The sequence below is a fragment of the Carassius auratus genome, chromosome 18 (genome assembly GCF_003368295.1).
Source record: "Carassius auratus strain Wakin chromosome 18, ASM336829v1, whole genome shotgun sequence".
In the NCBI taxonomy this organism is placed as follows: Eukaryota; Metazoa; Chordata; class Actinopteri; order Cypriniformes; family Cyprinidae; genus Carassius; species Carassius auratus.
The window spans coordinates 23,251,171-23,264,022 of NC_039260.1; the positions used below are offsets into that span (position 1 = coordinate 23,251,171).

Consider the following 12,852-nt stretch of genomic DNA (forward strand, 5'->3'; position numbering starts at 1 on the left):
AAGCAGATGATGTCTAAATTGTTGTCATCCAACAAGAAATATCATACCGATCTAGGCTACTAGACCTATATCAATTCTTTGCTTTAATCCACCACAAATGCAGTTCGTAATTTTGAATGAAACGCTTGTGTTCACTGTTTATCTGATATATAGTTTAGTCTCAAGTAAAGGGACGTCTCATTTATAATAATCGAAATGGAGACCATAAAACATAATTATACTGTCATTAGTGACCCCTCTCCACCAGATCTCCGTCTCGTCATGCGCTCAGAGATAATGGTGTTTTAATTAAAAGAATGGTGGAGTCTAAGCGGCCCCTCTAGGGAAACATATGTTTCAGCTATCAAGTCCCACGCTCTGTGAAATTATGTCCACCCTTCCACTGCAACTCGCATGCACATGTCCCAAAAAAAAAAAAAAAAAAAAAAAAACCCTGATATGATGATCCAAATCTGTATTACTCGGCCATAAATAATAGCGGGTAGCCTAAATGGGTCGTCCGCACCAAAACCCAATTTCCATCTTTCTGCTTTGTCACCATCCTTCACCTTCCCCAAGAATGCAGAACACAGAAATTGATTAATATATGCCAACGCCGTTTATTTGAATGAAAGAAAAGCCACTGTTGTTTTGTGCGCGAGAGAGGGGCCCTGACTCGAAATGGTTAAACAAGGTGTCTCCGTTAATTACTGTGCAGGCCTCAGGCAGGAGAAGCCTTGACCCCTAGCAGGATCCAGATGTGGCGCTCTCGAGGGGGCCTCTCCCCCCTCTAGACCCCCATGTCGCGAACCGTGCAAGCCAGCCGGCGCAGACTCAGTCTCGCTCCCCTAGGCCTGGCCCTCTCGGTCAGGGGGTCCCAGGATCCGGGGGTCTGGTCACGTTTTGGGCTGGCTGCGCGTCTAGAGTGCGCTTGGTAACAGAGCGCACCGGGGGAATAAATAAAAAGTAGGGGGTGGAGACTGACTCTGCATTTGGAAAAGGGAATTACAAGCAAGGTATTCAAAATTATATAAATGTATTATTACCATATAATATTGGTGCAAAACAGATTTGTTTGGCACTTAAAAAAATCTGTGTTTTTTATTTTATTAAATTTTTTTATCGTGGTAAATAATGGTAAGATTTTCAGTTCTTTTCCAGGATGAAAGTAGCCTAAATATTTAATGTACAGTAAATGTAGTCTAGAATAGAGACGATTCCCCTCATTTCCCATGAAGATATTAAATATGTGAGGCCATGTGTTACTGATTTTGCGAAATGTCGAACAGCCAGCACACGAGAGGTATCAGCCTCTCAGTATGGTCCATACAGTCTGTCGCTGGAGAAATGCTGCTCGTGTGCATTCAGAGGCGCGCACACGTGTGGAGCAGACAGACTCTGCGCTGCGGGCTTCGGTTTTATTAATGGAAACCCGTTTTTACAGCAAAAGAAGACTCGTCACATTCTTCACTTCACTATAGGTAGATCCAGTTCGTGGTTTTCTTTATAGCGGAACTCCAATCCTAATATTTTGACATCATTTCATAGTTTATAGGTTAACTCGATTTTGTATAAACCTCCATTCGTGTAAAAAGTCAACCAGATGTATTTTTTATTATTTTTGTATTTGTATCAGCTTTATCTAATTTGTTTGGCTATTTGAGATTTGTTATTATTATTATTTATTATTATTATTATTTGTTTTGTTACATACATTCGATGCATTTATGCTTCTATCAAATCTCATTGGCTAGCTACTTTAATGACGGAAAAAGCGCAACAAACGTAAAGTGCTGGCAGGCGCTCTGTAAATATTTCCAAGCGAAAACATGTAGAAAGGAAAGAAACACTATTGTTTTGGTGTCTTATCTTCTCTGGACAAATATCCTGCCGTAATGAAGGCAGGGCCAGGGATACACACACGCACACACACACGCACGCACACACACACGCACACATACACGGCTTCCTTCTCAAGCGCAGTGACTTCACTTCCCAAATTTAGAGGAAAAAACCATCCGGCGAAACTGTCTCTGTCTCTCCGCCACATATCGAGATCTGGAATTAATTCAGACGCGTGTCATGTTTGGAATATTGTCGGGCTCCACTGAAAATTGCGCAAAATGGACGGAACTATTAAGGTAAGAGTGGATGAGAGGGATCTTTCAGAGATGGACAGAGTTTGAGAGTTTAGACGCCTGTAGTTCTGCCTGTCTGGGACTTTTCAGCCGCTCCGAGCAACGCTTTTCCTCTTCTCTCTCTCTCTCTCCCTTTCTCTCTTCAAGTTTCCTTTTCCTTTTCGTCGAAACTTTGTTGGAAGTTGAAAACTATCGCGGAGCACCCGGGCGTCCAGATGGGTCCTACACACACTCGGACGCTCGTAAAAACGCACGGGCTAGAGCCGCTGGAGTAAAGGAGTAAAGGAGAACCTGGTTTTTAGGAATAGAATAGCGATAGTCCGGAGCTCGACGAGGCTGTTTGTGTTTTCAGCATACCGTGGCGCGTGTGTGCGTGTGAATACAGCGCAGAGGTTTATATAAATCATAAAGCTTTATGCTGGAGATGTGGCTGCGCAATTGGAGTGGCACCGTGCCGAGGTTTTCCATCCATTCATATAGTTCAAACGCCGAGCCCACCCACAGTAAAATATCACTCCACACTCGTTCCCTTCTTCTGATAACTAATAATAATTATTGCGCAATATTCCTGAATGGGTTGCGAACACAAATTATTATTGTTTGTGTGGTCCACACGATCATTTTGTGCATTTTTGATAGTTTTATATATATAATAAGAATAATCCACACATCGGATCTCTGATTAAAAACAGCAAAACAAGCTAAATCAGTATTTGATTGAAATGGTTATTTCTGAGCATCAGATCCCTGATTGATTGTTGACTCTTGTGGAGGGGAGGCCTGCAGATTCAAACACTCCTTATTTCTGCGGTCATATAAGTGGTTTTGGGTGTGGTATATGTTTGGGGCCGTACACATCATGCTTGTGTTAGATTGTATCATGTTAAAGAGACTGTTTCGACTGCGCTGGGGTGACTGGGGACAGAAAAAGAGCTGGTTTTAATGCGGCAAAACTCCTTCAAAGAGCCTACAGTCCTTGCTGCAGGGCATTACGAATAAAAACAGTGTTTCTTATTATTATATGATCAGAACTGTTTGATTGGCTGTTAAAAATGACTGAAAAAATAATTAAATCGTATTATTAATTTAATAATTTATTATGAGTATTATTATTACAATGTCAGCACATAAATAAATTGTTCTTTGTAGTTAACTACTGTACTAAATCATATCTGAGTTAAGATAATATATAAGATAATGGTTGTGTGGTTTTGTATATTTTAATAATTGTGTATTATTTATATGAATATACAAAACACATAAAAACACTCATATAACACACATATATTTTTTGTTTATTAAAAACATAAAATTTAAATATTTCTGTACTTTGTCAGTTTGTTTACAGTAGAGACTAGAGATTTGCATAAGATATTTATTGTATATTTATGATTTTGTATGAGCCTAACACTAACCTTACCCTAACATGCTTTAAAGTAAAAAAAAATAATATGGTTTATAAAATAAACCTACTATAAAGTGCGACCCTCAACAATTTTCAAACACGGCTATTAAATATTAGTACTGTACTGTGTCTACAGTAGCATTCGTGAAATCTAGAGGAATTTATAGTGTTTTTAAATTGCAATTTGACACCTATAGCTCTCTAGATCCATTTCTGAACTGTAAACTTAGGTGGACAATGAGGAGGGGGTTTCAATCCACGGGTACTTCCTGTTGCACACAATCTGGTTTCCTGTCAGGTTTCCTTTTCCTCCTGAAACAAAAGACAGGAATGCGTTCTGTACAAAATAGCACTGTGCTTCTAAAGGGGTCCGCACATCCTGACTGAATGACGCATCTTCTGCGGGACGGCCCGTGATGATTAAGTCGGCTGTTAGAATTCTAATATGAATTACTTTTCCTGGTGAGAATAACAACATACGGTAGCATAATGCATTATGTATGCAGCATGTTCAGCTGTTGGCGTACCTTGCCATAAATCTACAACACCAAACCAGCCTGTGGTTCTGGACGGTTTAAGCGAGCCATGAAGCCACGGCCAATTTATAGCCTCAGGAAAATAGCACCTTTGTGAGTATTTTAGCCTCATTGTAAGAAGAAGCTTGTACTGTGACCATCGCCTAGCTCTCTGTTTCACAGAGATGAGGGAATTTCGCCTTTTGACAAGCCTGTCTCTACATATATACGGACATGAGTGTGGAATTAGATTTTCCTATTTTTACAACCCTCTGTAATCTTGGGAACGACTGACTGCCAATCATGAATTATATGGTGGAGCCTGATATGTCTGCGTGTAAGTAACGTGTAACAGTCATAATAGCAGCTCTGGTCTTATCTGGCACCATGAAGGCATTCCTTAGCCCTGCCATACTTATCATGGCACAGGCTGCTGCTGTGGGTCGCCCCGATACTGTCCACGGGACGCTGGTCAAATTGATGACGACTGTCACCAAAGTTCAAAAGCCAAAGAGGGATAAAGAATAGCTGAGACAGTGTCCCATGATCCCCTTTGCCATTTCGTTTGAATCTGTAAAACCAGCAGTATGAGTTGTGAAATGCACTCAGTTTGGTGTTTGGATGCTGCATGCTTTGTTTTTATAAAGAGATGCCAAGGAGGAATCATTCACCTAAACTCGCTCTCGAAATCCACAATGATTCACATCTTTCAATGCCTTGTGTTTGTGTATCTTCATTTTTGTCATGCATTTATTGAGGATAACGTTTAGTGTACGTTAAGGGTCTGACAGATGTTTATAACTGCAGGAAATCTTCAGAAAGGTGAATGGAGACGATCACATGCACGTGTAGACTCTCTCTCTCCGGAGGGCCTTGTCTGCCGCGTTTGTTTTCTTTAATAAAACGACATCACCCCAGCTGAGCGCCTGCGATGAGAGCAGATGTAGAAGTGACCCTGGACAGATCTGTCTGCCTCTGTTCTGTCTCACACATGAGTCATGAACAAGACTCACAAATCTTCTACTTATTGAGAGTCGCATCTTCAAATTCTTCTCTAAAACTAAAGTGGACAGTGTCACGTTAACGGTTGTTTTTTTTGTGACAGTTAACTGTAATTATTATTATGACGATGAATATTATATTCTCAATAATAAATAAAACTGTTGAATTCAACATAAAATCAGAACACAGTAACTTAGTTCGCGTCCGAAACAACTTTCCTTTCTGCTGACATCACAAATGCCTGTTTTTAGCTCCTCCCCTTCATTTTTCTATGCAATTCAATGAAACAAATTCTTCCCACATGTGTTTTCCTTATTGAATATCCCATTTCATGGGGAAATATTTCAAATTAAGTAAAACAAGTTGCATTCCTTGTTGACTTCAAGCTATTATTCCTGTATGCGTAGCGGCGGTGTGGCTATGTGTTAGCAATCAATTGCACTGCTTCATTTGCACCCAGCATCTGTGATTATGCCCTTCAGCAAGAAACAATTAACAATTTGTTCAGCTTAATTCTGGTTAAACATGATGAACTGAAAGCCATTTATCATTTGCTCTGTGCTTTAATGAGAAACAGTGATACAGTGTTGGGCCGGTTGTCTCCTCCAGGAGGCGCTGTCAGTGGTGAGTGAAGACCAGTCTCTGTTTGAGCCTCCGTACGCTGCTGCTGCTCCCTTACCCAAGACAGACATGACTGCGTCCGGCACACAGGACTACGGTCAGCCTCACAAGATCAACCCTATCGCCCCTCAGCAGGAGTGGATCAGCCAGCCCGGCCGGGTGCACGTCAAGCGAGAGTATGACCACATCAATGGATCCAGGTATGGCAGAAAACACCATTATTTTGTGTCCGTGAGTTGTTCTGTCTGAAATAAGCATTAGTAAGCAACAGCTGTTCTGACTCTGCCTTTTCTCTCTAGCAGAGAGTCCCCGGTGGACTGCAGTGTGGGTAAATGCAATAAAATGGTGGGCGGGACCGACGCATCTCAAATGAGCTATACTGGCTACATGGATGAGAAGTGTGCTCCGCCCCCAAACATGACAACCAATGAGAGGAGAGTCATCGTCCCAGCAGGTATTCACACTTCGTCTCGTCGTCGATGCTGCATTTATAGAGCCACACATTTAACTTGAAAATGCGATGTAGAAACTTTGACGCAAATTGATGTGACTTAAATATGAAATTAGCAGAAAGGCTGAAATTATCATTTTAAAACATATTCCAAATAACCTGTTTTATTTACAACCCATCTCCACCCCAAAAACAAAAATGTGTCAGTATTTAGTCACCCTCAAATTGTTCAAACACAGTATGAATTTTAGCTGCTGGACACGAAAGAAGATATTTTGCAGAATGATGATGACAGCCATTGACTTCCACAATATTTGTTTATATATATATATATATATATATATATATATATATATATATATATATATATATATATATATATATAATATTTTTTTATTTATATATATTTTTTTGAAATTGCAATTGATTTTCAAAAAAATCTTAATGATTATTTGAACTTAACGAAAGTTGCTGGAGAATATTGAAACTAATAATAATGCATGACCATTGTGTGTTTGGAACAGCCATTATTTTTGCATTTCCATTTGCAGCCACTAATAAAGCAGGAATGATTACTTTGTTTCTCTGAAAATACTGAATGTTTCTGTTAATGACAATTAAAGATCTGCTCACTTCTTCACTCCTCACATTGAAGTGGTGATATAAACCAATGATATCTGATCCTTTATTTCCATTTCAGACCCTTCTCTCTGGTCTCCAGAGCATGTGCGGCAATGGTTAGACTGGGCCATTAAAGAGTATGGTCTTCAGGAGATCGACACAGCCATGTTCCACAACACAGACGGAAAAGAACTGTGCAAGATGAGCAAAGAGGACTTCCTGAGACTAACCAACGGCTATAACGCGGATGTCCTGCTCTCACATCTCAATTACCTCAGGGAAAGTAAGTCCACCACCTCTTTGTGTTCCTTTGAGATCGGCTAATTTGGCTCTTTTTGACTTTTGCTGCCATTCTCTTCAAATGTGTAACATGCTGCTTTTCCATACCTCGGTTTATGATGTCAGAATATATTGTAACCCTAATGGACATATATTTTTATCACACTCTCAGAATAGAAATAATGCAAAAGCTGTGAAAAAAAAAAAAAGCTGTCACTGAATGGAAGCCAATTATATGCACCATTCAGGGACTAATATGTACACTTTAATGTACAAACATGTACATCGTGGGGAATACAATGCAATTGTTTGACGTAAATAAGGTATAAAGTTGTTTCTTTTGAAAGTGTACCGCTCCAGTGACAGCTTTTGTACCTTTGTATGAGAGCATACCCTTTCAAATGGTAATACTATATATGTATAAGGTATTAATAAGCACCCTTTAGGTATAAAAGTGTACTTTTGAAAGGACAGCTTGTGTACCCAAGACATAAATAAATAATTTAACAACTAATCTCTCATGACAGAATGCATTAATGACTTAATTGCAATTTCATCAAAAATCACGGCGAAGACATTCTAGAGCAGTGTTTATATTTTGTTTATGACTATTTATGAGGTGCCAAGCAACTGACCAATAAATCGTTCCCAAACTATTTAGAAAAGCTTGTAATAATGGTACCACAACAGTAAAATGTTTGGAAGTAATTGCAACTGTTTAATGCATGACTATCCATGCAAGAAATAGAGCCTAGTTTATTCCACATGGCTGCTGTCATTGTTTTTAGCCACGCCGTGGCACAGTCACTCAAACCACACTGAGATCAAGTTTACTGCAATATTTTATAACATGCTTTTTAATAGTTTGCACATTACGTTCACGTTTTATTCCATTCGAAGGCTTTCGTAGGGAGTTCTCCTGTCTCGCTCCACCTGCTTGACTTGACTTTTACTGGATGCATTTGGTTTGGCAGACTTGCAGTGATTATGAATTTCAGCAACCGTCCCGTGCAGAGCATCTCCCCCTGAGCGCTCAGAGAGATGAAGCCCAGGTGCATGGCCTCGGGAGACGGCCAGCGAGGCCCTTGCCTACACACGGCACGGGAAAGTTTATCCCTAATTTACAACAGAGGCATCTTGCCCCATTTCTCTTCCAAAGGATTTTATATGTTATTTCCCCACATGTTTTGACTAGAATCCCACAGCTTTGGGCGAAAACTAAGTCCACTCATCCACTTCAGTGCCATCTATAAGCGAACTGTCGGGAGGACACGCCACATCTGTGCGTGAATTGTTTGGACGAGAATCGCGTCGGTAAACAGAGCTACGCATTCTCCGAAGGGTTGCATTTAGATGCAATTTGTTGGGATGGTGAGAGCAGCTGGGCCATCTAAACATTATGACAGCAGGGCTGAGCGGTTAAACGGTCCTCCTTAAAAACTAGTGATGGATTCTGCTGTGAGGTAATGGGAACTTTATTCCGTGGGTGTCAACGGTTTTGTGCTGGTGGCCAGGCTGTGGGCCTGCATACAGACTCGGAGTATAACAGAGAGCCTTTGTGAGTCGCAGGGCAGAGCCCGGCCTGTCTGCGTGCTGTCAGGTGTTTTTTTTTTTGGTTTTGGAGTTTTCATTAGGGACGATTGCTTCAGGACTGAGCCAGAGCTTACGCGCCGGGGCATTGTGGATCTGCCTTCCGCTCTTTCTTTGATTTAGCCTGTGTGTTTTGGAAACAGAAGAAATGGTTCGTAATCCTTCGCTCCACCATTTGTATTGCCTTGGAACACGTCCCGAGTCAAAATCAAATATTAATAAGAGCAGTGGTCCATCTACCAGAGGCTCCTCACTCTCAGTCAGAAGACATTTGTGTTCCTTCGTGTTCCTCATATTATACTTTTTATTCCTTTCTGGAACACAAAAGGAGATATCTTCAAAAATGTCTCTCTGTTTTTCCATAAAATTAATGACAATGGTCCAAAACAAAGTTCCAAAGCAACCCACTGAAACCCATTGATTTTCAATTTTCAATTAAATTAAATTAAATTAAATTAAATTAAATTAAATTAAATTAAATTAAATTAAATTAAATTAAATTAAATTAAATTAACAAATCTGGGAAATTTGCATTGCAAAAAATCTATGAAAAAATGTGGAAGCAGCAATTAAAAGTTTCACACTCTTCAAAATAAAAGTCATTTATTGCCATGTCGATAATAATAATAATAATAATAAAAAATAATAATAAATATTCGTATTAATAATAAAAATAATAATAACACACTAGTTCATAATAATAATAATAATAATAATAATAATAATAATAATAAAGGAAATGATGATTTATTATTATAATTATATATTTTTATAAAAAAAAAAAAATTATGCTGACAACCACCCCAAGAACACAAATGGAAAAGAGATCAAATTAAAGATGTTACAAAAAACAAATGTATATATGTATATATAATAAATAAATAAATAAATAAAATGTGAGCTATCTAAATTTCAAGCTAGATTTTTATTTTATTTTTCACCGTAAATTATAAGATGAATTGTTCTTTTTCACTTCCAAAAAGCTGTGAATTTCAATGTATTTGCTGTAAAATGACATAAAATTACCTATAAGATATTTTGCTGTTTTTAGAGTTAGGGAACTCACTGTGAGCCAATTAACAGGTTTTTACCGTTAAAATTACAATCTTATTTGAGCAAAAAGTTGAAACATTCTAAAAATATAAACCACAACATGAGGATGAGTAAATAACAGAATTAAAACATTTCTTAGGTGAACTGTCTCTCTAAGAGGTCCATGTTTTATGTAGTTTACATGTGTGTACATGTATGTAGGTACATATGTTTTCTAGACAGATTTCTTCAGAGCCCCGGGCCTCAGAGTTTAAAACCAAAGAAGATCTCTTTCCTCTCGTAACACAAACAAACACACACACACACGTTTGTTTTTGTGTAAAGTGTGTTCATCCCATAGGTGTAATGGTTTTTATTCTGTACAAACTGTATATTCTATGGCCCTTCACCAACCCTAACCCTAACCCTAACCCTCACAGGAAACTTTGTGCATTTTTACTTTCTCAAAAAAACTCATTCTGTATGATTTATAAGCGTTTTGAAAAATGTGGACATGGGTTATGTCCTCATAAGTCACCCTCTCCTTGTAATACCTGTGTCATACCCATGTCATTATACAGAGTTGTGTCCTGATATGACACAAAAACAAGAGCACACACACACACACACACACACACACACACACACACACACACACACACATCCATCGGCTCGCTGTTTTCCAGTCTGACAGTCGGCAGCGTAATCATTTCATACACATCTGTGTACATGCTGTGGTGTTTACATAGAGTCTGATTAACATTCCTCCGTGTCGTTGCTTATACACAGCGGAGCAGGGCAGGGTCGAGTCCCGCCTCTGGCCAAACTGTAAGCAAACGCTGAATCATACAGTACACAAACACACACACACACACACACACACGCGCATCAGAACGAGCCGAAGATGGAGAGCTGGTGAATAGGATCTGCTGCTGGAGCTCGATGGTGCTGGACGAGGTTTTGCTTTGACTTTGCTGTTGGTCAGATATTCAGATTTTATTAGTGATTGCCGCCCACTCGCCAATGTGCTTTTAATTTGGCTGCAATTAGAAAATTTGTTGGAATTTCATTGCAGGAGGGGAGCAGACCTGAACTGCTGCCTTTATCTCAACACACACACACTGTACAGACTGGAAAGGTGTGTGTGTGTGTGTTAGAAAGGTTCTAGGAGTAAGATTGGATATGCACAGAAATAAGCCACTGTATGTGTATATATACTCACACATATATACAGATAGTAATGGGATGGCATCTTGAATCACTTGCAGCTCTTCTGTGATGAACGTGTTTTCAGTTTATGAATTCAATTAAATGTATTTTTGGGGCTTAAAATAAAAAAAGCATAACTTTCTGGTGGCTGTAATAAAGACAGTCATCTCATTATCTCATTATAAGGCTGAAATTCAGGAAATAAAAATAGCTTTTTTTTATTATTCTGTTTTTAATGGCATTGAAACCTCATGATATTCATAATAGGCTCGAGCTCAATTTAGAGTTGAGTTAAGAATGTTTTTAAAACTCTACTTTAATTCCTAAATTTGGTGCCAAGCAACCCAAGGATGTAGACACATGAAGTTAAAAATCAAAGACATTAATTTTGACTTGAAAACAATACATACAATACATACGAAAACAATAACAATACATATAGTGCAATAATGTGTAGAACTATAAATAAATAGTACATTTATAATAATAACTAAAAATAGTTGGGAAAATAAAATAAAAACAAAAACAAACTAACTGATCTAAGAATTATTTTTGAATTAGAATTGAGGTAGCCAACACAAATGTCATGTTGCTTGTTTGAAAGTGTTAAAAGTTTACAAACTGAACAAAAAATGACAGAACAAAAGAAATATAGAATAAAAAAATACATATATTTAAAATAATGGTGAAAAAAACTACATAAAGAACTGAATTAAGAATGCTTTTGAATAAAATTCCTATATTTAATTCATATTTGAATTGAGGTAGCAATTTCAATTTGAATGTAAAGAACTGCATTTCAATTCATAGGACTGTATTATTTTACTAGAAAAGCAAAATTTTACTGTTTAAAAGTTAGAATGAAAGAAAGAAAGAAAGAAAGAAAGAAAGAAAGAAAGAAAGAAAGAAAGAAAGAAAGAAAGAAAGAAAGAAAGATGAAAATAGAAAGATGAAAATTGAAAGAAATTTGAAAATAAATGGAAAAATAGATTTAGAATTTAGATAAAAAATGAGTTGAATTTCAGGTTAAAGTTTTTGACTGGCATATCATGGTTTGATTTTACAGAAGGAATGATAGAACAATAGATAATTATTTCAATTAATGCATTTATTGAAGTATAAAGATTATTCGTGCACATTTTGCAAGAAATTATTATTTCTGCTTTAAAATTTCACACTCACTTTTTTCAGTGTAAATAGATTAAACTTCAAAAGCTTCAGGGGAACAACATGGATCACAAAAACATTAGCACCGGTAAAACTCTTTACTCTTAATAAGGATGCACAGAACTTTCCTTCACTTCAGCCCTGTTGTGTTTTTCTGTACAAGTTTCTCCCTCTCTTCCACGTGGATGTGTGGGGGTTATTCTTGTTTGGGAAGAGCAGTCATGGATTGCTGTGAGGGGATCGCACCCCACACAAAGACTGCCCTGTTCTGTGGCGCCAAAGGCATCACTTTGGGGGGTTTAGGGGCCTGGAGGTTAAAATATGTGTTCAATGCTCTCTCCACCTCCATAAAACACACTTAAACACACCCACACCTTTATTAAAACACCCTGCTATCTTCTCTGAGCTGATCAAAGAACAAAGAAATGCCGAATGTTATTCCTTCTGATTCCTCATTCTCACTGCTATAACCATCAGCCCTCCATCCACAGGAAGACTCAGGTTTCTCCAGTGCAATTTTCCTCTTGTTTTCTTTTGCTCTGATTTATGAGTTAAAGCAGCTCAAATTAAGAGAGTGCTCACTGGAAACACTCTGGGACTGCACATGAATGCCTCTCTCTGTCCGAAGTGTAGATTGTGTTTGGATTGTAACGACAAAACTGAGCAGCTTGTGTGAAAAGAAATGAATGGTGAGAATCAGAGATAAATGGTTATTACTAGAAGAAGTTTCTCGTTATGGAATATGCACTGTTCACTTGTTGCTGTGTAATTAATATGTAATTACACGGTTATAAACTAAATATAAAATCCCATTGATTGTAATTAAAAAAAAAGATCTAATCT

At 38.1% G+C, this 12,852-nt stretch overlaps 1 protein-coding gene across 8 annotated transcripts in view; it reads left to right on the forward strand.

Annotated features, from left to right (window-relative positions):
- The window catches only part of LOC113118700 (Friend leukemia integration 1 transcription factor-like), a 29,882-nt gene that overhangs the window by 4,890 nt on the left and 12,140 nt on the right, over positions 1–12,852 (forward strand). For 3 of the 8 annotated variants that reach the window (XM_026288079.1, XM_026288076.1, XM_026288073.1), the window contains exons 3-5: positions 5,649–5,860; positions 5,960–6,114; positions 6,812–7,015. In XM_026288079.1, coding sequence (XP_026143864.1) covers positions 5,649–5,860; positions 5,960–6,114; positions 6,812–7,015 — 571 coding nt within the window. Of the gene's footprint in view, positions 1–1,144; positions 1,461–1,732; positions 2,121–3,660; positions 4,152–5,648; positions 5,861–5,959; positions 6,115–6,811; positions 7,016–12,852 lie in introns of those variants that run through there. The other 5 variants (XM_026288080.1, XM_026288077.1, XM_026288078.1 and 2 more) reach the window with 5 other exon arrangements.